This window comes from Salmo trutta, chromosome 14 (assembly GCF_901001165.1).
Source record: "Salmo trutta chromosome 14, fSalTru1.1, whole genome shotgun sequence".
Classification (NCBI taxonomy): domain Eukaryota; kingdom Metazoa; phylum Chordata; class Actinopteri; order Salmoniformes; family Salmonidae; genus Salmo; species Salmo trutta.
Window position 1 is genome coordinate 66935872 of NC_042970.1, and position 27578 is coordinate 66963449.

Here is a 27578-nt window from a genome sequence, read left to right on the forward strand (position 1 = left end):
TATTGGCCCTGTTCAAAAGTAGTGCACTTTATAGGGTATAAGTTGCCATTTGGGACACATACAGCCTTCTACGTTGGCCTGTGTGACATATGGAGATCAATAAAGTTTATTTACCTGCAGCAGGTATTCAAACTGGTAGATACAGAGGCCTAGTTCAGCCATGGTTGGTTTGAAAAGCTCCCTCAGACGGTACTCCTGCATCAGACGCACAAACACACAGAACGCCTCCTCCTCTGGCATCTAGAGGGCCACAGGAGAGACAGGGTCAGGCTGTGTGACTGTCTGCATTCACACTAAATCAGGAGCTCAAAGGTAATTTATTCATATGAAATGAAAAAAGGGTAGAATCAGGACAATTCCGTATTTAGCACAACGTAGCGCGATAGCAAGAGAGGGGAATGTCTAGACTAGAGGGCTGCTGAAGAGACGTTACCTGCATGAGCAGCAAGCCCACGATGAAGGCACTGCCCTGGCAGTAGCCCACCTCCCGGTCCACCAGAGAATACGCCTGCACACACAGACATCAATCAATATAAACAAACCTATACTCATTGGGGAGGTTTCCCCAGACACAGATTAAGTTTAGAAATTCTCCATTTGCTAAGCTTTTTAGTCCAGGACTAGGCTTAATCAGTGTCTGGGAAACCAGCCCATACAGTTTAAATACACATTTAACTCAAATCAATCACATTTATTTATAAAGCCCTAAAACTGGAAACCCAGGCTAAAACCCCAAACAGCAAGCAATGCAGATCTAACTGCTTCTAACTGTTTATCCAATTGCACATCTCACTAGTACAAAAAGGACTAATCATACCAAATTCATTCTAATAATGCAGAAAAAAAGTAATGTTCAAGGTCAAAGGTGAAAATGTCCTCACCTTCATGACGTTGAAGAGCACCTCCTGACCCAGGCTGTCCTGGCCCTTGAAGAACTCATGCTCGGGGTAGGTGCGGGCGATGTCCCGGCGGATGAGCTTTTCGCAGGGCGAGGACATCTTGAGCAGCTCAGAGTACTGGTTCTTCACTGGCATGTCTGTGGCGTTACCAAGCAGCTGCCACACGATGGCCCGGAAGTGGTGTGGGATGCCCTTACGGATCAGCTCCTGGAGGTGAAAAGAAAGGTTTATTTTACAAATCTAATTCTCAGTTTACTGTAGAACTCTACACCCTGGCCTATACTGAATATCTATGTCATCTCATGTCTCTTTTCTTCACTTATCATACCCCTCCGTCTGTGCCCTCTCCTCATTTGTCCTCACTCCCATTTTCTCCTCTCTAATCTCTCCTGCTGTTATGTTCCCCTCTCCCTGGCTCTGTCTGCTCTCTCCCTCATCCATCTTCTCTCTCTGTGTTCTGCCTCCCTCTTCTCCGCTCTTCCCCGCGCTCTCACTGTCCTTTCCATCTCATCCATCTCTTCTCACTTTTCACCTTCCCTACTGTCCTTTCTCCCCTTATTCGTCCTCTCTCCTCTGTCCCCACTCTCCATCTTCTCCCCCTATGTACCCTCTCCGTTACCCATCCATCCATCTCTCCTCTGCCCACCACTCCCATTTCATATCTCCTCTTTTTATTTTATTTAAGCCTTATTTTACCAGGTAAGTTGACTGAGAACACATTCTCATTTACAGCAACGACCTGGGGAATAGTTTCAGGGGAGAGGAGGAGGATGAATGAGCCAATTGTAAGCTGGGGATGATTAGGTGACCGTGATGGTATGAGGGCCAGATTGGGAACTTAGCCAGGACACCGGGGTTAACACCCCTACTCTTACGATAAGTGCCATGGGATCTTTAGTGACCACAGAGTCAGGACACCCATTTAATGTCCCATCCGAAAGACGGCACCCTACACAGGGCAATGTCCCCAATCACTGCCCTGGGGAATTGGGATATTTTTTTTAGACCAGAGGGAAGGGTGCTTCCTACTGGCCTTCCAACACCACTTTTCCCCATGTCCTCATTTATCCTCTCTCCATCTTCTCCCCTCTCTTCCCTTTGCTCTATCAGTCTCTCGATCACTCATCCATCCTCCCCCCCTCACCTTGAGCAGCTTGTCCTTCTTGCGTCTCCATTCGTCCCACTCGTTGACGATGCGTCCCCACAGGATCCAGGTGTCCTCCTCCAGGTGGGACAGGTTGGACGAGGCAGAGGAGCTGGACACCAGGGACGAGCCGCTGTTCCGCCGCGAGCCGCTCATCGAACGCATCGACTTGGAGTCCGCCTCCAGAAGTCTGGGGAGGAGGAGGGGGTATCGAGGGGTTAGAGGTCAAAGGTCGTCAGACAAGGGCCATATGAGTGAATCAAGAGCCACCCATGCTCTCATTACACTAGTCTTGTTTCTATTACTTGCTTTGATCTTTTTACTGTTAATCCATGATGTTGAGCTTTTCAGGCTTAATGTTATAATCTCTTTTGCATTAAATTAGACTGTTTACTTGAAACGTTTTTAATTATTACCCCATGTAGTAGAACATCACGTGTGGGAGAATGTCATCTAAAACACTGGAGGGCACAAACAACCAGCAGTACCTTTAATACTACTACGTCAAGACACCGAGCCTTGAGCACCTCTCTGATAGTGAAACACTGGGCCTATTGTTGAGATACTTATCAGTGCCAAGGCCGTAGCAGCTACTCTGATAGTAGAGACACATTGAGGTTGAATCCAAAATGGCAGCTTTTTCTCTATATAGTGCACTGCTTTTGACCAGAGCTCATCTAGACCCTGGTCAAAAGTAGTGCACTACATAGGGAATAGGGTGCCATTTGGGACGCAGACTGAGTGTGTGGCCGCACATTGGTTATAATACTGTGCCAGTGACAGCAAATGTCCAGCTCACAGAGGCAGAAGAGGAAGGTTCAACAGCGCATGTTCCAGCTCTGGCATCAAAGCGTCTCTCAGCTAGCCTAGCCGGCCCGCTAGGCCTTGGCCAGAAGCTCCTCCAGCCCAATGACACATCTGCTCAGTGCATCAGCTCTGAAGCTACCCACAGCGGGGAGAGGCTAACCTCTGCTACCCCATACTGACCTGGAAGCCTCATAGCAATGTGCTGTAACACAGTTGAATCGCTGGACTGTACCTGTTTGTTTATAAGTGGTCAAAGACACTGCATCTCAGTGCAAGAGTTGTCATTGCAGTACCTGGTTCGAATCCAGGCTGCATCACATCCGGCCGTGATTGGGAGTTCCATAGGGCGGTGCACAATTGGCCCAGCGACGTCCGAGTTTGGTCGGGGTAGGCCATCATTGTAAATAAGAATTTGTTCTTAACTGAGTTGCCTAGTTAAATAAAGGTTACATTTAAAAAAAATGAGTGGCTCATCATTTACCTGGTAAAATATCAGCAAATGCCATTCTCACAACAGCGCAGTGATCTTGAACGCAGCCATGCGAGATCAGTCACCAGGGACAACCTAACAGTAGGTTTCCATTGAACAAGGTTTATTCGACAAAAGCAATGTTGCAACAACAAAAAAATCTTGTGACGTGCCATGGAAACAGCAGACATAGGAGAAATGTTCTAAAGATCGACAACATTTTTATCCGTTCAATAGGGGTGGATTTTTATTTTGTAGAACATTCCTTATTGCAATAAATGATGGAAACAGTGTTCATCTAATAAATGATTGCCAAATCATTTTTAAGGTAGGCCTACGAAGGGCACATCGAATCCACATTTAATTCTAAATGCCAACTACTTCCCAAATAAAACATTTTACTATAAAAAAAAAGAATGTTCCTATGCAGTGACTTTCAATAACGCCTGAATCGCTTAGCGTTGCTTTTCTGGTTGCCTGGATGCAAGTTCAAGATCCAATTATTTCAGACCTACAGGAGTGCAAGTTTCACCATGGCGACAAGGTGGCACATGAGAATTATTAGAATATGGCAAATATTAGTAAATTATTGCATTCTATCCATGCCTGCTTTTGGGAGCTACCTCAGACATGAAACAGATAGGTGGGAGGGCATACAGGCTGCCGCCAATTTATTAATGTGCAATTTGCCTTAAATGGATAATGGAAACATTTCATCCACTTCATTTTTATATGACACGTTTTTGCAAAAAACGTTTTGTTATTTTTTGTGGGATGTCATTACGTCCAGCTGTTTTTAAATCGACACAAGACAGTTCAATGGAAACGCAACGTGGCAGGAAATTGTCACATCTATTTTCTATGCCAACTTTCTAAATGTCTACACAAAACCACTGGACAAGTTAATGGAAACATACAGGTAACTGCCTAAATAAATTACACTTGAGTAAATGAGGCATACAAAGTATATTGAAAGCAGGTGCTTCTACACAGGTGTGGTTCCTGAGTTAATTAAGCAATTAACATCCCATCATGCTTAGCATCTATGTATAAACATGCCCAGTTGGCCATTAGTTTGGCTACCATGGCTAGAAGAGATCTCAGTGACTTTGAAATAGGGGTCTCAAAGGAGTATAGGGGGTTTAAAGCGTGTGTGTGTCTCAGTCACCAGATCTCAAACCAACTGAACACTTATGGGAGATTCTAGAGCGGGCCTGAGACAGCATTTTCCACCACCATCAACAAAACAAACTATGAAATTTCTCACGGAAGAATGGTGTCATTTCCCTCCAACAGAGTTCCAAACACTTGTAGAATCTATGCCAAGGTGGATGGAAGCTGTTCTGGCCACTCGTGGTGGCCCAACGCCCTATTAAAGACAACTTATGTTGGCGTTTCCTTTATTTTGGCAGTTACCTGTAGCTACTGTGCAACACATGTGAACCCCAGTTCCCATCTCTTTCTCACCTGTTCTGCTCCTCCAGCTTGGCCAGCAGCTCTAGCTCGTCAGGGCTCAGGCTCTCCGAGTCAGCGGGGGAGGCGGCGGTGGCCGAGAGCATGGCATCTTGGCAAGATGAGTCCGGGCTGAGCAGGGGGCTGCCCATGGAATGGTCCATGCCAGGGGGAGAGGAGGGGGGACACTCCAGCTGGTTGGGTCCCCCTGTGGAGCCCTCTCTCTCGGGGCTGCCGCTAGGGGTGGACATAGCTGTGGTGGTGGGCACAGTGCAACGCACTGTTGGACAGGGGAGGCTGTGGCTGGGTCTCCTTACCCGTCTCCCCCGCTGTAGGGTCACCTGGTAGGGTGGCGCCGGAGCCAATCGGATCAGGGTTCCTCAAACCTGTTGTGAATTTAGAGGACATTTGAATTACGAGGACATATTCACGAGGACATACACTGAGCAAAAATATGAATGCAACATGTAAAGTGTTCGTCCCATGTTTCATGAGCTGAATTAAAAGATCCCAGAAATGTTCCATATGCACAAAAAGCTTATTTCTCTCAAATTTCGTGAACAAATTTGATTACATCCCTGTTAGTGAGCATTTCTCCTTTGCCAAGATAATCCATCCACCTGACAAGCGTGGCATATCAAGAAGCTGATTAAACGGCATAATCATTACACAGGTGCACCTCGTGCTGGGGACAATAAAAGGCCACTGTAAAATGTGCAGTTGTGTCACACAACACCACAAGTTCTGAAGGAGCGTGCAATTGGCATGCTGACAGCAGGAATGTCCACCAGAGCTGTTGCCAGAGAATTGAATGTCCATTTTTCTGCCGTAAGCCACCTCCAGAGAATTTGGCAGTACGTCCAACTGGCCTCAACTGCTGACCACGTGTATGGCGTTGTGTGGGCGAACGGTTTGAGTGCACCATGGTAGCGGTTGGGTTATAGTATGGGCAGGCATTAGCTACAGACAACAAACACAATTGCATTTGATCGATGTCAATTTGAATGCACAGAGATACCGTGACGAGATCCTGAGGCCAATTGTTGTGCCATTCATCAGCCGCCATCACCTCATGTTTCAGCATGATATTGCACAGCCCCATGTCGCAAGGATCTGTACACAATTCCTGAAAGCTGAAAATGTCCCAGTTCTTCTATGGCCTGCATACTCACCAATCAACGTGTACTGCAGCGTGTTCCACAGGAAACAATCAACAGCCTGATCAACTCTATCGGAAAGAGATGTGTCGTGCTGCGCGAGGCAAATGGTGGTCACACCAGATACTGACTGGTTTTCTGATCCATGCCCTTACCTTCTTTTTTACGGTATCTGTGACCAACAGATGCATATCTGTATTCCCATTCATGTAAAATCAATAGATTAGGGCCTAATTAATTCATTTCAAATTGACTGATTTCCTTATATGAACAGTAACTCAGTAAAATCTTTGAAGGCATGCTGCGTTGACATTTCTGTTCAGTATACATACATACATACAGTGCATTCAAAAAGTATTCAGACCCCTTGACTTTTTCCAAATGTTGTTACTTACCAGCCTTATTCTAAAATGGATTAAATAAAAATCTCAATCTACACAAAATACCCCATAATGACAAAGCAAAAACAGGTTTGTAGAAATTTTTGCTAATTTATTAAAAATACCTTATTAACATACAGTACCAGTCAAACATTTGTACACACCTACTCAAGGGTTTTTCTTTATTCTCACTGTTTCGGTTTTTTGCGACTGCACTTGAAACTTTCAAAGTTCTTGAATTTCAGGATTTACTGACCTTCATGTCTTAAAAAGTAATGGACTGTAATTTCTCTTTGCTTATTTGAGCTGTTCTTGTACTTGGTCTTTTACCAAATAGGGCTATCAAGTGTATACCCACCCTACCTTGTCACAACACAACTCAAACGCATTAAGGAAAGAAATTCCACAAATTAACAAGGCACACCTGTTAATTGAAATGCATTACTGGTGACTACCTCATGAAGCTGGTTGAGAGAATGCCAAGAGTGGACTGTCATCAAGGCAAAGGGTGGCTACTTTGAACAATCTCAAATATAAAATATATTTTGATTTGTTTAACACTTTTTGGTTACTACATGATTCCATGTGCTATTTCATAGTTTTGATGTCTTCACTATTATTCTACAATGTAGAAAATAAAGTTTACATACACTTAGGTTGGAGTCATTAAAACTCGTTTTTCAACCACTCCACAAATTTCTTGTTAACAAACTATAGTATTGGCAAGTTGGTTAGGACATCTACTTTGTGCATGACACAAGTCATTTTTCCAACAAATGTTTAGACAGATTATTTCACTTATAATTTACTGTATCACAATTCCAGTGGGTCAGAAGTTTACATATAATAAGTTGACTGTGCCTTTAAACAGCTTGGAAAATTCCAGAAAATGATGTTATGGCTTTAGAAGCTTCTGATAGGCTAATTGACATCATTTGAGTCAATTGGAGGTGAACCTGTGGATGTATTTCAAGGCCTACCTTCAAACTCAGTGCGTCTTTGCTTGACATCATTGGAAAATCAAAAGAAAATCAGCCACCTCAGAAAAATAATTCTAGACCACAAGTCTGGTTCATCCTTGGGAGCAATTTCCATCTGTACAAACAATAGTACACAAGTATAAACACCATGGGACCACGCAACCGTCATACCTCTCAGGTGTTCTGTCTCCTAGAGATGAACGTACTTTGGTGCGAAAAGTGCAAATCAATCCCAGAACAACAGCAAAAGGACCTTGTGAAGATGCTGGAGGAAACAGGTACAAAAGTATCTATATCCACAGTAAAACGAGTCCTATATTGACATAACCTGAAAGGTCGCTCAGCAAGGAAGAAGCCACTGCTCCAAAGCCACATAAAAAAGCCAGACTACGGTTTGCAACTGCACATGGGGACAAAGATCATACTTTTTGAGAAATGTCCTCTGGTCTGAAGAAACAAAAATATAACTATTTGGCCATAATGACCATCGTTATGTTTGGAGGAAAAAGGGGAGGCTTGCAAGCCGAAGAACACCATCCCAACCGTGAAGCACAGGAGTGGTAGCATCATGTTGTGGGGGTGCTTTGCTGCAGGAGGGATTAGTGCACTTCACAAAATAGATGGCATCATGAGGAAAGAAAATTATGTGGATATATTGAGCAACATCTCAAGACATCGGTCAGGAAGTTAAAGCTTGGTTGCAAATGAGTCTTCCAAATGGACAATGACCCCAAGCATACTTCCAAAGTTGTGGCAAAATAGCTTAAGGACAACAAAATCAAGGTATTGGAGTGGCCATCACAAAGCCCTGACCTCAATCCCATAGAACATTTGTGGGCAGAACTGAAAAAGCGTGTGCGAGCAAGGAGGCCTACAAACCTGACTCAGTTACATCAGTTCTGTCAGGAGGAATGGGCCAAAATTCACCCAACTTATTGTGGGAAGCTTGTGGAAGGCTACCCAAAACATTTACCCAAGTTAAACAATTTAAAGGCAATGCTACCAAATACTAATTCAGTGTATGCAAACTTCTGACTCACTGGGAATGTGATGAAAGAAAGAAATCATACTCTCTACTATTATTCTAACATTTCACATTCTTAAAATAAAGTGGTGATCCTAACTGACCTAAGACAGTGAATTTTTACTAGGATTAAATGTCAGGAATTGTGAAAAACTGAGTTTAAATGTATTTGGCTAAGGTGTATGTAAACTTCAACTGTGTGTGTGTGTGTGTGTGTGTGTGTGTGTGTGTGTGTGTGTGTGTGTGTGTGTGTGTGTGTATATATATATATATTAAAATGTAAAAAAAAAACTGTTTTGATTTGTCATTATGGGGTATTGTGTGTAGATTGATGAGGAAAAAAAACTATTGAATCCATTTTAGAATAAGGCTGTAGCTTAACAAAATGTGGAAAAAGTCACGAGGTCTGAATACTTTCCGAATGCACTGTAGATAGTCCTGTGTCTCGTTAGTCAATGCTTATACGAGGTCAACTGTTGGTTGATTGCTGTGATAAATGGTTAAGTGCTATGAAAAGATCATTTGATTGTTTGACATTTTCATACAGAGCCAATTTCTATGTCAAACGCAACAAACAAAAATAATTGACATGCAGTCCCTTGATTCCCATCTAAGTGAATTGATCACAGTCAACCCACAATGAACGATATTATAGCCGTCCACTTGCTAAGGGAGTGGTTATCAGGGTGTGGGCCTGAGTCACCATGGATGATATCACATTCTATAATGGCCATTGTCTCACTGTGGCTCAACATTCACTTACAGTCTTCTTTATAAAGAGATTGGTTGAGTCTCAAATGGCACCCTATTCTCTATAGTGCACTACTTTTGACCAGGGCTCTGGTCAAAGGAGTGCACTATATAGGAATTAGGGTGGCATTTGGGACACACACAGAAGCGTATGGATTTAATGGATCATGATGTAATCCTGTATTATAAACTGGGTGGGTCGAGCCCTGAATGCTGATTGGCTGAAAGCCGTGGTATATAAGACCGTATGGGTATGACAAAATACGTATTTTTACTGCTCCAATTACATTGGTAATCAGTTTATAATAGCAATAAGGCACTGCAGGGGTTTTGTTATATAGCTAATATACCATGGCTAAGGGCTGTGTCCCAGCACTCCGCGTTGCTTCGTGCGTAAGAACAGCCCTTAGCCGTGGTATGTTGGCCATATACACCACACCCCCTTGAGCCTTATTGCTTAATTATAAGGACACACAGTCATCTCCCAATCATAGAAACCATCCTCACAGAGTTTAAGACTGTAGTTCACCATTTAAATCACTTACTGATGGATCAACATTAGCTAGATTAACATTAAATGTGATGTCATGAATGTTTGATGACATCATGCTGTGAATGTCAAGTAAGCAGGAAGAGACTGTACATTAAAGGTGATTGGATTGGAGCCATAATTAATTATGAGATTAGCAAACTAGAAAGAATGTGTTGAGAAAGATAAGCCATGTTGATATACTACAAATCTGCAGAGTTATGAAAATACAAAACAACATTCCTCAAAGTATTTTATTTTATAATTGTTTGCTTTCTCATGCAAATCCATTGACAAAGAAATAAATAATGGCAATTTAAGCTGAGGTTTAATCCATGAAATCCCATTTTCTGATAAGGAAGGTTTTGTGTTTGTTGTTGTGGTGTGTGTGTGTGTGTGTGTGTGTGTGTGTGTGTGTGTGTGTGTGTGTGTGTGTGCACTCAGGCTTGTGCTTCACAATGTGCAACATTCTACTGGCCTATGTGAGGCGAGGCCAGGTAGGCAGGGCCTGGTGCTCTCTCAGTCCACTATCCTATCTCCTCCCTCTAGTAAAGCCAAGAACAGACTGTGCACTGCACAATGCAGCTACTAATCACAAAACTAATAGGGGGAAACCATTGGTCAGTGATAAACCAGAGGTCCCGCTGCTACCGTTCAACCATGAAGGTAGCAACGCTGCTCAGCAGTTCCTCTCTGCACTCCTGTCTGTGGCAGCCAAGCTGCACCATAGAAATGGAATTACTAGAATGAGGATCCCATGAAGGTGCAGCCAAATTGCGGTGGCCTGGGTTGTTTCCTGTTCTACTCATTCTAGTTCTATGGTGTTTCCACTCCTGTCTGTGGCAGCAAGGGAGCACCATAGAAATATAATTACTAGAATGAAAAAAAAACCCTGACAGCCCCATAGAAATATAATTATTAGAACAAGTAAAACACCTTTGGCCATGGCAATTTGACTGCACCCTCATAGCATTTCCATTCTAGTGATTCTGTTTCTATGGACAGAAGTACAGCCCTGGCCTGCATCATGTATGGGAGCTCTATTACTGGGTAAGCCAGAGTCCAGCCGAGCTGGTGGCCCCAATCCACATAGAGGGCGAGGAGAGATAGGCCTAACCCCAAGCCGAGGGTAATTCAGCATACATTTTACTAATGGAATCCCAGAATGTAGGGCTTATGCACATCTGCGAGTGAGCGCGAGAGAGATGAGGGAAATGGGCTAGCCATCATCAGAATGCTGAACAGCTCTATGACTACAACTCACACACACACCTTAGCTGTTTTAATATCAGCCAGACACACCGATACATAGTCTACTGAAGCACGACAACAACAAGGAAAACAGAAAAACTGCCCAGAGAAGAGAAAAAAAGAATTGTTTGAAGGGAAAAAACACTGCAGAGGGATGGAGGGACAAGGACGCCATTCATGTGCTGGGAGAGGCCAATCAAGAGCCATTAACTAGCACGAGACCAATTGCATCAGAAGAAGAGCAGCAGCTCAGGAAAACGGGCGTCCCCAAACCGTCACAATACTCCCTCAAAATGACACGTAGCTAGTTCCTCCAAAACAATGTAACAATAGCAACAGAGAAAAGTTGTCCATATGTAGCCTAATTTTATCAAAGCTAATCTTATGACACTAGAAATACTGAACTTTAACCCTTGATATTCCTCACGACTGCTCACTGTGACGATGGAAATGCATATACAGTTGAAGTCGGAAGTTTACCCTGTGAAGATGCTGGAGGAAACAGGTACAAAAGTATCTATATCCACAGTAAAACGAGTCCTATATTGACATAACCTGAAAGGCCACTCAGCAAGGAAGAAGCCACTGCTCCAAAGCCACATAAAAAAAACAGACTATGGTTTGCAACTGCACATGGGGACAAAGATCATACTTTTTGAGAAATGTCCTCTGGTCTGAAGAAACAAAAATATAACAATTTGGCCATAATGACCATCGTTATGTTTGGAGGAAAAAGGGGAGGCTTGCAAGCCGAAGAACACCATCCCAACCGTGAAGCACAGGGGTGGCAGCATCATTTTGGGGGATGCTTTGCTGCAGGAGGGATTAGTGCACTTCACAAAATAGATGGCATCATGAGGAAAGAAAATTATGTGGATATATTGAGCAACATCTCAAGACATCGGTCAGGAAGTTAAAGCTTGGTTGCAAATGAGTCTTCCAAATGGACAATGACCCCAAGCATACTTCCAAAGTTGTGGCAAAATGGCTTAAGGACAACAAAGTCAAAGTATCACAAAGCCCTGACCTCAATCCTTTAGAAAATGTGTGGGCAGAACTGAAAAAGCGTACGTGAGCAAAGAGTCCTACAAATCTGACTCAGTTACACCAGCTCTGTCAGGAGGAATGGGCCAAAATTCACCCAACTTATTGTGGAAGCTTGTGGAAGGCTATCCGAAACGTTTGACCCAAGTTAAACAATTTAAAGGCAATGCTACCAAATACTAATTGAGTGTATGTAAACTTCTGACCCACTGGGAATGTGATGAAAGAAATAAAAGCTGAAATAAATCTCTCTCTACTATTATTCTGACATTTCACATTCTTAAAATAAAGTGGTGATCCTAACTGACCTAAGACAGGGAATTTTTACTAGGATTAAATGTCAGGAATTGTGAAAAACTGAGTTTAAATGTATTTGGCTAAGGTGTATAGAAACTTCCGACTTCAACTGTAGTTACCTTTTAAGAAACGAATGCAAGAAATAACCTTCAAATCTCTGAAAATATAACACTAGTCTCCCTCTGAAAACTAATCCCCTAAATTACTGGCATCCCCATTTGCCATCTCACCAGGAATCATTCCAGTCCAGCTACAGTTGGATGTACACCAGAGGGGGTATACAGCAATGTCATTGAAGCCAGGCTGTAGTCCAAACTCTGTGAGTCATGCTAGACTACAGCAGTATGTGGGACAATTGCTGCTCTGGCTATCAGTACATTACATCTCTCTAAGGGTAACGGTAGGACAACAACAACAACAAAAATGGCACTGAATGTAGCTGAATGCAGAAGTTCTCCCATTTAGTGTGTTTGGAGGTGGTATGTTGTGCTTCCCAAATGGCACCCTATATAGTGCACTACTTTTGATCAAAGCCCTATGGGCCCTGGTTAAAAGTACTGCACTATTTAGGGAATAGGGTGCAATTTGAGACACCACCATGGTGAACTTGGGACTGCAGAGTACTGGAGATGGAGATAGTAGCCTTGGGGGAACAAAGGCTGTACCCAGCACATGAGGGAGCTTCAATGTGAGCCCTGTTGTGTGTGTGTGTGTGTGTGTGTGTGTGTGTGTGTGTGTGTACACAGCAGCTTCTCCCATGCTGTGAATGGGGCAGCTTCAATGTGAGCACTGTGTTGTGCCTATGCATGAGTTTGTATGTAAACCGCTATCCACGTGCACAATTATCGCATTGTGTGTGCGCCTCAGCGCTTCCTATCCTCACTCCCACTGTCCACAGCAACAGACAGACCTATTGTACCAACTATCAACCCTCTCTATCTCCCATTTCTACCCCGAACCCCTAATCCACCCATCCCTTCCCCTCTCTCCCTCCTTGTACTTGTTGTGCCTCCCCCTCAGGCCATGCTTGACACAAGGGCAGCTCCCACGCTAATCCCCCAGTCCTCCCTCCTGTCCGCCTTAACCTCGCTGTTGCTACATCTCATTTACAGCTTTGTTCCCGTCTGTCCGCTGACACGTGGCTTGTTCCTCAACGCCACAACATCCAAGTGCATGCGACTGTGGTAGCATCCAAAATGGCACCCTATGATCTATATAGTGTGCTACTTGGGAATGGGCCCTGGTCAAAAGTAGTCCACTATGTAGTGCCCAATTCTTCTCCCACTCTGGTGTCTAGGGTTAGTATTATGAACCCTGTGCTCTTCTGACGTCACTGTTGTTGACCTATTCCCTCTGATTCTGTAATGGCTGCATATTAACCCGTGTCTGTACTAGGCTTGACCTCCCCTGGTCATCCAACATCGTCATGGCAATGACAGCCTGGTCTCCACATGACCTTCCTTGACAAAGTGAATTATATACACATTCATTATATCGGTCCAAGGTCCTGTACAGCAGATGTTATCTAGAATCGAGATGAATCTAATGAATAAGTTGCTTTGACGGTAAGCTTGAATGATGACCAGACATTTGGGCTAATTAGAATGACATGTCATCCGGTGAAGCTCCCTCAGACTACCCAAGTTCCCTAAACGTATAAACATTTAGAACAAGAATTGCTTCCTGAATTCCTAGTTTAGCTATAAGCGCCCTCCTGATAATCACGTTTCCATGAATACCAAGGGGAACATGGCTTTAAAATACACATTTCCACCATCCTCCCTCCAAACGAATTCCAAAGCAATGCGATGTGACTAATCATTTATTCTGCAATGGTAGTGAGCGTATCGTCGGAGGGGGGCTAGGCCAATCTGACCCTGATCAGGTGATTCAATAAGATACAGATTAAAAGGATCACCAGCACTGCTGCGTTATCCTCAAACAGATTACAAACAGATTAAACGCTGTACACCAACATAACCCTGGGTGCCCTTGCATTTGCCTAGGCATTAACAGAAAATACACACATAAACGATACATGGGGTGTCCGTGGGATTGGTTTAAGCCTCACTTTCCCACAGTAGATGCACCAACCAGATCCCCTTTTCTGGGGCACTGATCCAAACTGATCTGGGGCCAGTATAGTTAGTGGGGCGTCAAACAGAAACCATCTGACCGATTACTGGCACACCTGTGTCACTTTGGTACAATAGCCCTGGGACATTGTGTCACCAGTTGATCGTGTGTTCATTCAGCTCTATTTTAAACCATATGAAACCTCCCTCTGGGGTTTCAGAACAGGTCTGGATAGTTTACCACACACAGTGGAATGGGCCAATAGAGCGGTGACGTTAATCATACTCCCAGAGAGAGTGAACTGTGAACTGAGGTGAATCATTCCTGTACATTACCAGACACCAGTGATCCTAGAAAACAAGTGCAACCAAGACAACAGCTCTGGTGAAATGGTTGCCTGGGCTTGTTTATCATAATAAAGGGCAAGGCCCTGTTCACCTGACTAGGTGGGGAAATAGATAGGGGGGCGTGGAAGTGGGCGTGGCCAACTGCGCCTTCTCCGATCAACATTTTTAGAGGCCCTCCTATCGCAGCAGAGATAAAATGTTGATGTTTTAAAGCAAATGTGTCTACTACTCGCAATTCTAGACATTTTGCCATGGGGAAGAGAAAACATTTTACAGTTTTAAAGCTAGTTTCCTGAAATTCTACACATTTTGCCATGGCTTATGTTGTGTTCTTATGCTACACTACATGACCAAAAGCTTGTCAAACATCTCATTACAAAATCATGAGCATGAATATAGAGTTGGTCGCCACTTTGCTGCTATAACAGCCTCCACTCTTCTGGGAAGGCTTTCCACTTGATATTGGAACATTGCTGCGGTCAGGGCTCTGTGCAGGGCAGTCCAGTTATTCCACACCAACCTCGACAAACCATTTCTGTTTGGAACTCCCTTTGTGCACGGGGGCATTGTCATGCTGAAACAGGAACGGTCCTTCCCCAAACTGTTGCCACAATTTGGAAGCATAGAATCATCTAGAATGTCATTTTATGCTGTAGCGTTACGATTTCCCTTCACTGGAACTAAGGGGCCTATCCCGAACCATGAAAAACAGCCCCAGACCATTCATTATTCCTCCTCCAAACTTAAGTTGGCACTATGCATTGGGGCAGGTAGCGTAATCCTGGCATCCGCCAAACCCAGATTTATCCGTCGGTCTGCCAACTAGTGGAGCGTGATTCATCACTCCAGAGAACGCACTTCCACTTCTCCAGAGTCCAATGGCGGCAAGCTTTACGCCACTCCAGCCAATGCTTGGCATTGCACATGGTGATCTTAGGCTTGTGTGCGGCTGCTCGGCCATGGAAACCCCTTTCATGAAGCTCCGGACGAACAGTTCTTATGCTAACGTTGCTTCCAGAGGCAGTTGGGAACTCAGTAGTGAGTGCTGCAACCGAGGACAGATTATTTTTATGCGCTACAACACTCAACGGTCCCATTCTGTGTGTTTGTGTGGCCTACCACTTTGTGGCTAAGCCACTGTTGCTCCTAGACGTTTCCAATTCACAATAACAGCACTTACAGTTGACCGAGGCAGCTCTAGCAGGGCAGACATTTGACAAACAGACTTGTTGGAAAGGTGGCATCCTATGATAGTGCCACGTTGAAAGTCACTGAGCTCGACAGTAATACCAACGTTTGTCTATGGAGATTGCATGACTGTGTGCTCGATTTTATACATCTGTCAGCTGAAATGTTCGAATCCACTAATTTGAAGTGGTGTCCACATACACTATATATACACAAAAGTATCTGAGTGACTCAAACATTACAACAAAAATCAATGGGGGCCCCATGCCAAGACATTTGGAGAATTTTAGGGGAAACACTGCCATGTTGTTTTTGTATTATCACCCCTCTAGTATGTGATGTCTCTGAAACAATACAGTTATACTGATCTGCAGCATCCTGTATCTGGGCAAATAATGGTTTGCTTTGTGAGTAACTTTAACTAGTTAGCATTCTATGACCGCTTTATTCCGTGTTGTAATGTAAAGTGCTACCAAAATGACAGGAACAACAGACTAGAAGGGAGCTTGTAGTAGCTGCAGTAGGGCAGGATACTGGAGTTTTAGGCTTGGTATGTCAGGTCATGGAGTTGCTCCCAGTATCTCAGCGTCAGCAGCACAGCAGGATAATGGTGTGGAGCCTATAGCACAAGGCAGGCCTCTGCTGATCGCTACAACCAGCCAACCACAGTGAGAGAGTCAGTGTGACGAACAGATAGAACCTGTCAGAGATGCAGAGACAGACATAGAGACCTTCACAGAGATGCAGAGACAGACAGAGAGACCCTCACAGAGATGCAGAGACAGACAGAGAGACCCTCAAAGAGATGCAGAGACAGACAGAGAGAACCTGACAGCAATCCAGACAGACACAGACATTACATTTACGCTCTTATCCAGAGCGACTTACAAATTGGTGAATTCACCTTATGATATCCAGTGGAACAACCACTTTACAATAGTGCATCTAAATCTTTTAAGGGGGGGGGGGGGGGTGTTAGAAGGATTACTTTATCCTATCCTAGGTATTCCTTACAGAGGTGGGGTTTCAGGTGTCTCCGGAAGGTGGTGATTGACTCCGCTGTCCTGGCGTCGTGAGGGAGCTTGTTCCACCATTGGGGTGCCAGACATCAGGACTGGTAGATGATATCCCTCCCTCCTACTACCACGGCCCTTATTGTGGCATTCAGCAGTTTGTACAGCAGAAGCACGCCACAGCCAAGCCAGTGTAAAACACAAAGACTGTTCATCTGACAACATCAAAGGCCTATTAGTTTACCATTCATTCACAGTTCACCTCAGCATGGATTGCCATAGCAACAGCAAGTAGCAGCCATGATGAGAAAGAAGTGAGGTTTACACAGCTGTGTGTGAATGCCAACTGTCACTTTTACTGAGCTGTAATGTTCAAATGTCCCATCTGTGTGTGTGTGTGTGGTAAACGGTATAGCATTTATTTTCAAAACAAGGTCATGAGGATGTGTGAAGATCAGATAATTGTTTTCATGAGAGTCCTTGTGTTTCACTCTCTGTATGGTGAGTGCATTTCCTAGATAAGGCTAAAAGCAATGACTTGATTTCTCACTCAACACACCCTGTGCTGGTGAAATCTACCCAGCGCTTTCACTTGGTGGTGCATGTCTCTAGTCTGTTCTATTCCACCGTTTATAATATTAACCGTAATTGGTCTGAAATGCAAGGTAATTTATTCCTTGAACAGTAGTCCCCAAAAGAGACTGAATGCAGACGCCTGGGGCAGAATACTTAACTTGTTTATAGTCAGCCATAATACCCCTTCCATAATAAAATGTTAGCCGCAATTCATACTAATGTTTGAGATCTTTCGCTCTCATAATCTTTTGGAGTAAAGCCAAGCCAAGGCACATCCATTTCTGACTACAATATTCTAACGGCTGTAGCATGCCTTCACTAGCAAAAATCATACATCTGAAGGACAAATAACCTGCGTTGCATAGGCTACAAAGAACTGGCTGAGGATGTAATCCCGTGGGTTTATGCCTGTTTCTGTTTGTGTGATGGCATTTAGCCCGGATTTCAAGTCAATATGCTGATGCATATGGCTGCTACCTGTACAACAGGCTCTCGCGCTGCAGATGATGCTTCAGCATCTGTCACCAATTCAAATGGCAGCTCAAGCCTATGTCTTGCAGTTCAATGTGACAAGAAGGCCATTCAAAACATTGCAACGATTGTAAAACGATATATGAAATTGAGGCCGCGCAGGCGAAGAGGCTACAATGTGTCCTCTTACTTCTGTGAGTAAAACAGAAAAATAACGGGGTTTGTAGCCTATTTCGGCTATTTTCTTTTTCGCTTGCCTTCCCTTTCCATTTGAGGGGCCTATTCGCTTTCCGGAAATATGCAAATGAAGACCACTGTATTAATTCAACAAGAGAGAAATGGAGCAGTATCAGCCCCGCGGTCGCCGAGTAACCTCTGATGAAGATTAAGGCTTCCTCAATGTAAAAATACACAGGGTCTAAGTGCTTTGTTTTGGAGTATAAACGTAAACTTCACTCGATCCAGCTACATGCATAACAAATATTTCTGTGGCACATGCAATTATAACAAGAACAACAGTAAATAATATATAGATACATTTATAAATAAAACAGCAATGCCTACCTGAATGTTCCCATAATCGAAGCGGCTCTTGCTCGTAGCTGCTATGTCATGCCAACACCCGGCAACCACGAAACTAGCACAGAATAAAACCTTCACAATGTCGACTTCGCCGCCTTATGAAAAATACAGTACGAAATGCTACGCCAAAGCCATCGCTCGTGCTGCTGTTTTATTAGAAAATGCGAACTCGCACAGCTGTCCGTTTGTCGGCGCTTCCTCAAGAAGACCTTTAACTAGCTACAACTACTAGACAGGGTGCTGTCCACCCTTTCTCCCCTGTCCTCCCCAACTATGTAATAATACAAATAAGGCAGACATTAAAATAGCTTTAAACAGCAGCGTCAATCATAAATAGAAATCATAAACAGAATGGAGTGCTTCAGAGTTTCTACACCATTTGCCATGAGGTGGTACACACACCAATCCGATTACAACACAGACATGATTGGCATGTCTAAAGCCAATGAATTGGCTTAATTAAGGTATCCTTTGTAGTGACACCGCAATTATCCACTCATGTCTATTCTTTATTCTGCGGGGAGGCGGGGCTTGCAGGTGTCATCGGCATACAGCGGTGTGCTTACTGTATGGTATTGAGTATAGTGTATTAGAGATGTATTCCCTCTCAAGAAAGATAAAATGAGGGAATTATTAAAATGTAACTCTTATTATGTAAATTGCAATTAGGTTAGGGCATTTAGCCTATACCTATATAGCGACAGGTAGCCTAAAAAATATGTCGTTCTGCCCCTGAACAAGGCAGTTAACCCACTGTTCCTAGGCCGTCATTGAAAATAAGAATTTGTTCTAAACTGACTTGCCTAGTTAAATAAAGGTACAAATAAAAAGAATGACTGGCACAGTGAACATACTCATAACAATGATACTGTAGACAGTACACAGCAAATTGACCTTAAGAATCTATAGCATGCAGGTGGGTCTGTAAAACAAAAAGTAAAGAAGAAGTTCAAAATAGCTGCAAGTTGTGTTTAATAAATTAAATGGGGGGGGGGGGTAATAAAATGGGTTGTGAGTAGGGGGGGTTGTCTCCCTCTTCTGATTGCTCTGATGTTTTTTTAGAAAGTGGGTTGGGGGAGGTGGCATCAGGGTTTCCCAAACTGGTCTCTGCACAGTTACTTTTTGCATCTTTTTTTGCAGGGGAAGCAAAATAGTTTTGCCAGGGCGGCTGTGATCCGCGGGAAGAGAGCCTGTTTTTTCTTCGGCTCATCTGCAGCCACAGTACCTGAACAGGTGACAGAGAACAGGGCATGAAATCAGGGTCCTGTTCATTAAGGCACACAGTAGCAAAATGTTTTGAAACGGAAAACAAAAACAAGCATTTGTTATTGGCAAGTTCAAGAAAGTTCCTCCCTGTTTTAGTCTGTTCTCTTCCATTTAGTGGCTAATGAATAAGACTCTGATAACTTCATCATAGTCTCCCGTCCTTACATTACAATAGTGTGCTGAAGACAGATGCACATGTTGACTGACAGACATGAGGACTTACCATCATTGCCAAGAGGAGACACCTTGTTCTTCTTCTGGTCCTTGTTATTTCCTCGCTTCTTCTTTCCTGACTTCCTCACTTCTTCCTTCATAGCCTCTTCCTTCTCCTTCTTCTTAGTAGAGAGAGAAACAGATTTGAGTCGATGCCTCACAATCAAACAGCCCAAATAACTAAACGATCTACTGGTTCTTGTCTGTCTCACCTGTGTGGAGGTGATGTCCTCGAGATCTGTGAAGAGGGCACAGCTGATGGGCTCGGTGCTCTCAGAAAGGTAGCTAATTACCTGGGACTTCTCAGAGATGACTGAGCTTACAATGGTCTTCTCCAAACCAGTGCTGTCATCAGCCATCTCCTCTAGGTCCTCTTCAAGGGTTTCCCTCCGGGCCAAGAGCTCCTCGGTGAAGGTGACGTCACTCCTTGAGGAGGTTGAGGAGTGTGACCTCCCACTAGCACGGCTCCTCCTGGCTCCAAAATGGCAGTTGGAACTCCAGTCCTCGGAATAGTCATCTATGACTTGTGTGATGGTGTCCGCCATGCACCTGATGGCTCCCTCGACACCAGAGCGCGCGGCACGCAGTTGAGCCCGGTTGGAGTCCGAACGCAGAGACAATCTTTTAGCTGCAGTCTTCACGATGGCCTTCACCGCATCCTCCCCAATGAATTGGATGCTCTCCTCCAGGCCAAAGATGACAGAGATGTCAGCATACTTAAGGGCATGCTGGACCTCCAGAAAGAGATCCTTCATCAGCCTGAAGGGGTTGTTGGCCCTCCTTGTCTGGGGGGACTCTGAGGCCTCCAGTCGGCGCATGATGCCCTGGAGGATGAGCTTCAGGGTCTGGGGGCTCATGATGGTGGCCCAGGGAGTGCTGCGAATGCGGATGTCCTCCTCGATAAGGATCTTGCCTGGTAGGAGGGAGGGAATCTTCTCAAGGGCCTTGGTGGGCATCATGGCGCTGTCACTCACGTCGGACACCTCAGCTCCCCCCACCTCTTCTTCCAGGGTCTGGGAAGGAGCTGCCCGTGCTGCATGGGTGGTCGTCACAGAGTTGTCCTTCATGGAGGTGCTGGGCACTACCTCTTCTTCATCCAGGCAGGGTCTGGGCAGAAAAACGTCCAGAGTCTGGGCAGGAGCTGCCCATGCCACCTGGGTTGAGGTGGAGGGTTTAGGGTATGAGACAGTCATGCCACTCACAACCACCTCCTCTTCGTCCTTGGGTGAAGAGGGACACGGAGAGTCAGGGAACCTTTCCCTGGCACCGGAATCCAATCCTAAGAAAACACACTTATATTCTGAAATGGTTCAAAGCCACATTCATGTATAACACTATGCAGTATCTAGCACATTTACTAAAATGGTAATACACTGGTTATTACACAGGTTATTACATTGTTATTACTGGTCATATGGGTAAAACAGGTTATAAGTGTACCTTTCTGGATGATGAGCCTGGCCTTGTAATCGTCGTTGCAGGTACTGTTCAGGATGTCTCCCACCCTGGTGGTCAGGACCTGGTAGATGGCCCCTAGTCAAATAAACATGTATTTAATACAGGGGTGTCAAACTCATTCCATGGGGGGCCGAGTGTCTGCGGGTTTTATTTTTTTCCTTTCAATTAAGACCTAGACAACCAGGTGAGAGGAGTTTCTTACTAATTAGTGACCTTAATTCATCAATCAAGGGTGGAGTGAAAACCTGCAGAAACCCTGCCTTCTATAGAATGAGTTTGACATTTGATTTAAAGTAATACTTCACACATAAAATGTCTCCAAACACTGTATAGAAAAATAAGAAAAAAAGAGGAGAGAGAAAATGAAAATACCATTACTGATAATAAGGGAAAAGAAAGAAGGGGAATGTGCAGGTGCAAAAGACAGTAAAAACAACATAATAACTAACCTAGTGCCTCCTTGTTGTCATCGGAGAGGGAGCTGGAGGACTGGAGGGTCAGGAAGCTGCCCTTCTCCAACAGAGCGGCCCACCTCCCACGGGACTCTGCCCCCTCCTCCTCCCCAAGCCCACTTGACCAGGTGGAGTCGCTGTCCTCCTCGCTGGATGTGGGGGTGTCCCTCCAGCCGTCCCTATACATCCAGTTGAAGTTGTCATTCCACATAATGTCTCTACCCGGTGGGGTGGTCGGCAGACCCAAGAAGTTCTCCAGCAGATTCTTAATGGCCCGTTGGATGAACATGTACAGCACGTCTGTGAAGAATTCATTGGAGAGCCTACGGTTGGCAGCCAGGTCTTTCAGGGTGGGCTCGGACCTGCTCTGGCGGGCCATTGGCCTCCTGCCCATACCGGTGTCCAGAAGCATCTGATACACCTTGCAGATGAGCTCCTTCCCAAAGTAGTGGACCTTCCCCCTGAAGATCCTGTTGACCAGCCTCCATGAGGACAGGATCTGCCCCAGGGGCTCCACTGCCGGGGTTAACTTCATGTCCATGATGTCATTCAGTGAAACATCATCCTCACTGCTGAACTCCTGGTGGAGTTCCCGGTCAGTGTCGGAGTGCGCCAGATGAAGAATAACATCAAAGATGTTACTGGCTGTGACTCCTGCCTCTCTGTGGCCGGTGGTGGGAATGGTGGTCTGGCTACTCCTTCTGCCGCCATGCCCAGACCGGGGAATGCTGGGAGTGCTGGCAGTCTGGGTCTCGTCCATCTCTCCAGCAGGGCTGCTGGTCTCCCCAACTTCCCCTGGCCTCTCCCCAAACAGGGCAAAGACAGGGAAGGACCCCTCGCTAAGGACTTTATGGACGTCACTTCCCTTGGGTCTCCTCACTGACCCCAGTTCTCTCAACTCTGGCATGTTGGACGGGCTCGATCCCTGTGATGACCCAGGGCATCTCCCATTTCGGCTGTTGTTGCCTCTTCCAGACCTCATGTGGTGGATCCGTCTGGCGGCCTCCTGGGCACTCTCACAGGCATCCCTGAACAGCTCTGAGAAGATGCTGGAGAGCTTCTCTTCGGTGAGAGTGATGCCTGGATGGGTGTTCTCCAGGTCATTCTCACCAGAAGAGAAGAGGTCCTCCTGGGCCCTTTTCAGGATGTTACTCACAGACAGATCTGCTATGCCCTGAAGCTCCTTGTCGGTCTCAGAAGGGGGAGTGGGCGGCTGCCCGCCCAGGAGCCTTCCCTTCGGCTCAGAACTCCGCTGGTGGAACTTTTCAGAGACAATCTGGAGCACACCTGACCCCCAGCGGGACGAGTCTGACAACTCTGGTCTGGAGGTCCTGTGCAGAGCCATCACTGGGAGGAACACCTCACTGGAGACACACACCACCCACTCGATGATCTCGTCCAGGTCGCCTATTGTCACATTCTTAGAAAGAGAAACAGAAAACAACAATCTGACAGCTAGTAGTTTTTATGTTACAAGATAGTTTTTTCCGATGATCACTCCACCCTTGAAAGCAGAAAAAATGGGGGACTTACCATTTGTTTGAGGAACTTCCTGATAAGCTTTCTCTGACTGGAAAACAAACAAACACCAGGAATCATTGCCAACTTAAACTAGTGTTTACATAGATGATATTTTCTCTGCACATAATGAGGTTCACAGCAGGACTCACGGGTGAGACTTCAGGAAGATTGTTAGAGAGAACGCCTCGGACGTGACATCACTCTTTGGGGTCAGGAGGTCATCAACAGATAGAGAGGAGATCAGTATCTCCCCATCATTAGGTGTCAGGGGACCTGGGGGTTCTGAAACAGAAGACAATCAGAATTACCACCGAACAAGCTAGTGACCACAGCAACGATTCTATTGAAGTTGTTTAATCAGGAATAAACACTGTGTCACCAATACTCACGTGTTGTCTCCATTTTAGTAACTTTAGTGCCCTTCTTGATAGCTGGCAGGACACCTACAGAAAGAGGAGAGTCGTAGATATTAGTGGATCCTTCCACCATATATCCTTTTAGAATTCTATCAAAAAATCCAAGAATTTTGGAAATGGAGATGAATACTCACTGTAACAGGTTGTTCGAGATTGAAGAGTTTGAGGCAGTGCCAACACACCAACTACTTGGAGGCTTAGGTTTTTCACCCCTGCCTTAGCCTCCCTAGCACTTCTAGGCTTGATAGCCTCTCTGGCCTTCTTTTCTGCCTTTGCTATATTGGTCTCTCGGCTGGGCCTGGGGCCTTGTGGGGGCTTCGGCACAAGGTTCTGAGACAAATAACAACAGTGGGGAAATCATATCACCATAGAAACCACCTATTTCACCATAGGCATGGTGGTACTAAGTGACATGTCACATAAGGGTTAACCTTAGAATTACAATCAGAATTACGATCAGAATTACAATACTATTAGTTCTAACTAGTAGTTGGTCCATGTGTCTTAATGGCGTTATTATATCGTTGTAAACTGGTTTTCAACCCGTCATGTTACTAGATTACAACCAACTGGTCTCCGTTACAACCAGACGTTTTGCAACAGAACTGAAAGCTGTTTCTTACCTTTAGAGGGCTGTCCTTGGGGCAGTCTCCCAGGGCTGGTAGCCTTAGTCCATCATGGCCAGCGGAATGGACATCTGTCTGGAGCACCTGCTCTCCAGCACTAGCTTGGAGGGTCCCAGCCTGGGGTACAGGAACATAAGGAATTACATTTAACTTGAGCCCTCCATTTTTATGCCCACTTTTCCAACTATAAATCATAACCGTAGAATTACAATCAGAATTAAAATCAGAATTCCAATACTTTTAGTTCTAACTAGTAATTGGTCCATGTGTCTTAATGACGTTATTATCTCGTTGTAAACTGGTTTTCAACCCGTCATATTACTAGATTAAAACCAACTGGTCTCCGTTACAACCAGACGTTTTGCAACAGAACTGAAAGCTGTTTCTTACCTTTAGAGGGCTGTCCTTGGGGCAGTCTCCCAGGGCTGGCAGCCTTAGTCCATCATGGCCAGCGGAATGGACATCTGTCTGGAGCACTTGCTCTCCAGCATTAGCTTGGAGGATCCCAGCCTGGGGTACAGGAACATAAGGAAATACATTTAACTTGAGCCCTCCATTTTTATGCCCACTTTTCCAACTATAAATCATAACCGTAGAATTACAATCAGAATTACAATACTATTATTAATTCTAACTAGTAGTTGGTCCATGTGTCTTAATGGCGTTATTATCTCGTTGTAAACTGGTTTTCAACCCGTCATGTTACTAGATTACAACCAACTGGTCTCCGTTACAACCAGACGTTTTGCAACAGAACTAAAAGCTGTTGTTTCTTACCTTTAGAGGGCTGTCCTTGGGGCAGTCTCCCAGGGCTGGCAGCCTTAGTCCATCATGGCCAGCGGAATGGACATCTATCTGGAGCACCTGCTCTCCAGCACTAGCTTGGAGGGTCCCAGCCTGGGGTACAGGAACATAAGGAATTACATTTAACTTGAGCCCTCCATTATTTTGAGAGAATGAGAGGTTTTACCTACATAGCACAGCCCATATGGACATTTAATCTTGTAGATAATAAAGGTGGTGGAGCACGTAATAATGTCATTTATTTGAGGAAGATCAGTGATACTATCAAGAGCAGTGTGCAGGTTTCTTCATTTTTCCTCAGTTGGTTAAACATGAAATATTATGTCCAAAGAGCAGATGTCTATCCACTTTTTCAATTCATTTGTTTTTGATGGTCCCGTGTGGCTCAGTTGGTAGAGCATGGTGTTTGCAACGCCAGGGTTGTGGGTTCGTTTCCCACGGGGGACCAGTACGGGGGGAAAAAATGTATGAAATGTATGCTTTCTCCACTGTAAGTCGCTCTGGATAAGAGCGTCTGCTAAATGACTAAAATATAAATATATTATTATGCCCACTTTTCCAACTATAAATCATAACCGTAGAATTACAATCAGAATTAAAATCAGAATTCCAATACTATTAGTTCTAACTAGTAGTTGGTCCATGTGTCTTAATGGCGTTATTATATCGTTGTAAACTGGTTTTCAACCCGTCATGTTACTAGATTACAACCAACTGGTCTCCGTTACAACCAGACGTTTCGCAACAGAACTGAAAGCTGTTTCTTACCTTTAGAGGGCTGTCCTTGGGGCAGTCTACCATGGCTGGCAGCCTTAGTCCATCATGGCCAGCGGAATGGACATCTGTCTGGAGCACCTGCTCTCCAGCACTAGCTTTGAGGGTCCCCGCCTGGGGTACAGGAACATAAGGAATTACATTTAACTTGAGCCCTCCATTTTTATGCCCACTTTTCCAACTATAAATCATAACCGTAGAAATACAATCAGAATTACAATACTATTATTAATTCTAACTAGTAGTTGGTCCATGTGTCTTAATGACGTTATTATCTCGTTGTAAACTAGTTTTCAACCCGTCATGTTACTAGATTACAACCAACTGGTCTCCGTTATAACCAGACGTTTCGCAACAGAACTGAAAGCTGTTTCTTACCTTTAGAGGGCTGTCCTTGGGGCAGTCTACCATGGCTGGCAGCCTTAGTCCATCATGGCCAGCGGAATGGACATCTATCTGGAGCACCTGCTCTCCAGCACTAGCTTTGAGGGTCCCAGCCTGGGGTACAGGAACATAAGGAATTACAATTAACTTGAGCCCTCCATTTTTATGCCCACTTTTCCAACTATAAATCATAACCGTAGAATTACAATCAGAATTACAATACTGTTATTAATTCTAACTAGTAGTTGGTCCATGTGTCTTAATGACGTTATTATCTCGTTGTAAACTGGTTTTCAACCCGTCATGTTACTAGATTACAACCAACTGGTCTCTGTTACAACCAGACGTTTCGCAACAGAACTAAAAGCTGTTTCTTACCTTTAGAGGGCTGTCCTTGGGGCAGTCTCCCAGGGCTGGCAGCCTTAGTCCATCATGGCTAGCGGAATGGACGTCTGTCTGGAGCACCTGCTCTCCAGCACTAGCTTGGAGGATCCCAGCCTGGGGTACAGAAACATATGGAAATATATTTAACTTGAGCCCTCCATTATTATGCCCACTTCTCCAATTATAAATCATGTCAATCTGTTTTTACAGCATATAGGCTATACTACCAAGAAGATAGCCTCATTACATATCAAGAGAGAAAGCCCCAGAATTTACAAAAAATGTTTCATCACTTATGAGACTTACTCTTTGAAGAATTCTTCTCAACCGTTTATGATTTCTATCCATTGTGCTTTCAGGCACCCTTCTCAGATTGGACCTGACATTTTTTTATAAACAAATACATTTTAAAATACATTTCAATATTTTTTTTTCAAAATCTTGGCCCGTTTTGCTGTACTCACAGAATGTCCTCTTTGTCCACTCAAAATGATTTATTTGAACATGAAGATGACTGTCCTTTGCAAATCATCAACTCAACTGTTCCAGAAGCAGGCACTGAACCTTCTCTTGAGTGCGTTTACGTCATAAGCCCTATATTACGTCATGCCATTGTACATTATTACGTCAACTACAATAGCACAGAGCGACCACTCTGGGAAATTAATGCATTGTTTCTGATCACATACGAAATCTCTATAAAGTTTACAATGTAACCCAATTCACTTAGGTTCAGTGAGGTTTAATCGTATTTTATGGATAAATGTTGCCCTCTGTTGGCCATAACTGAAATAGTCAGGAATTAAGTCGCGCCATCATCAGTATGCATACTCCCACTGTTGGA

At 44.5% G+C, this 27578-nt stretch overlaps 2 protein-coding genes across 3 annotated transcripts in view; both read right to left on the reverse strand.

The window, feature by feature from the left end:
* LOC115208732 (EVI5-like protein) overlaps positions 1–18841 on the reverse strand; it is a 38815-nt gene extending 19974 nt beyond the window's left edge. The window contains exons 1-6 of one of the 2 annotated variants that reach the window (XM_029777052.1): positions 18419–18841; positions 4787–5157; positions 2044–2233; positions 882–1106; positions 434–508; positions 115–240 (exon numbers count right to left, since the gene is read on the reverse strand). In XM_029777052.1, coding sequence (XP_029632912.1) covers positions 115–240; positions 434–508; positions 882–1106; positions 2044–2233; positions 4787–5022 — 852 coding nt within the window. In that variant the 5' untranslated portion in view covers positions 5023–5157; positions 18419–18841. The remainder of the gene's footprint in view (positions 1–114; positions 241–433; positions 509–881; positions 1107–2043; positions 2234–4786; positions 5158–18418) is intronic. The other variant, XM_029777053.1, reaches the window with a different exon arrangement.
* Positions 18842–19507: 666 nt separating this feature from the next.
* Positions 19508–26926, reverse strand: LOC115147852 (uncharacterized). Its single transcript, XM_029690122.1, has 15 exons — positions 26729–26926; positions 26345–26464; positions 25961–26080; positions 25166–25285; positions 24779–24898; positions 24386–24505; positions 23945–24092; positions 23736–23789; positions 23496–23628; positions 23359–23395; positions 21823–23245; positions 21356–21448; positions 20128–21194; positions 19926–20037; positions 19508–19661 (listed from the first exon to the last, which is right to left on the reverse strand). Exons 1-15 carry the CDS (start codon positions 26924–26926, stop codon positions 19552–19554), a joined length of 3975 nt encoding a protein of 1324 aa, XP_029545982.1. The 3' UTR covers positions 19508–19551.
* Between the last annotated feature and the right edge of the window lie 652 nt (positions 26927–27578).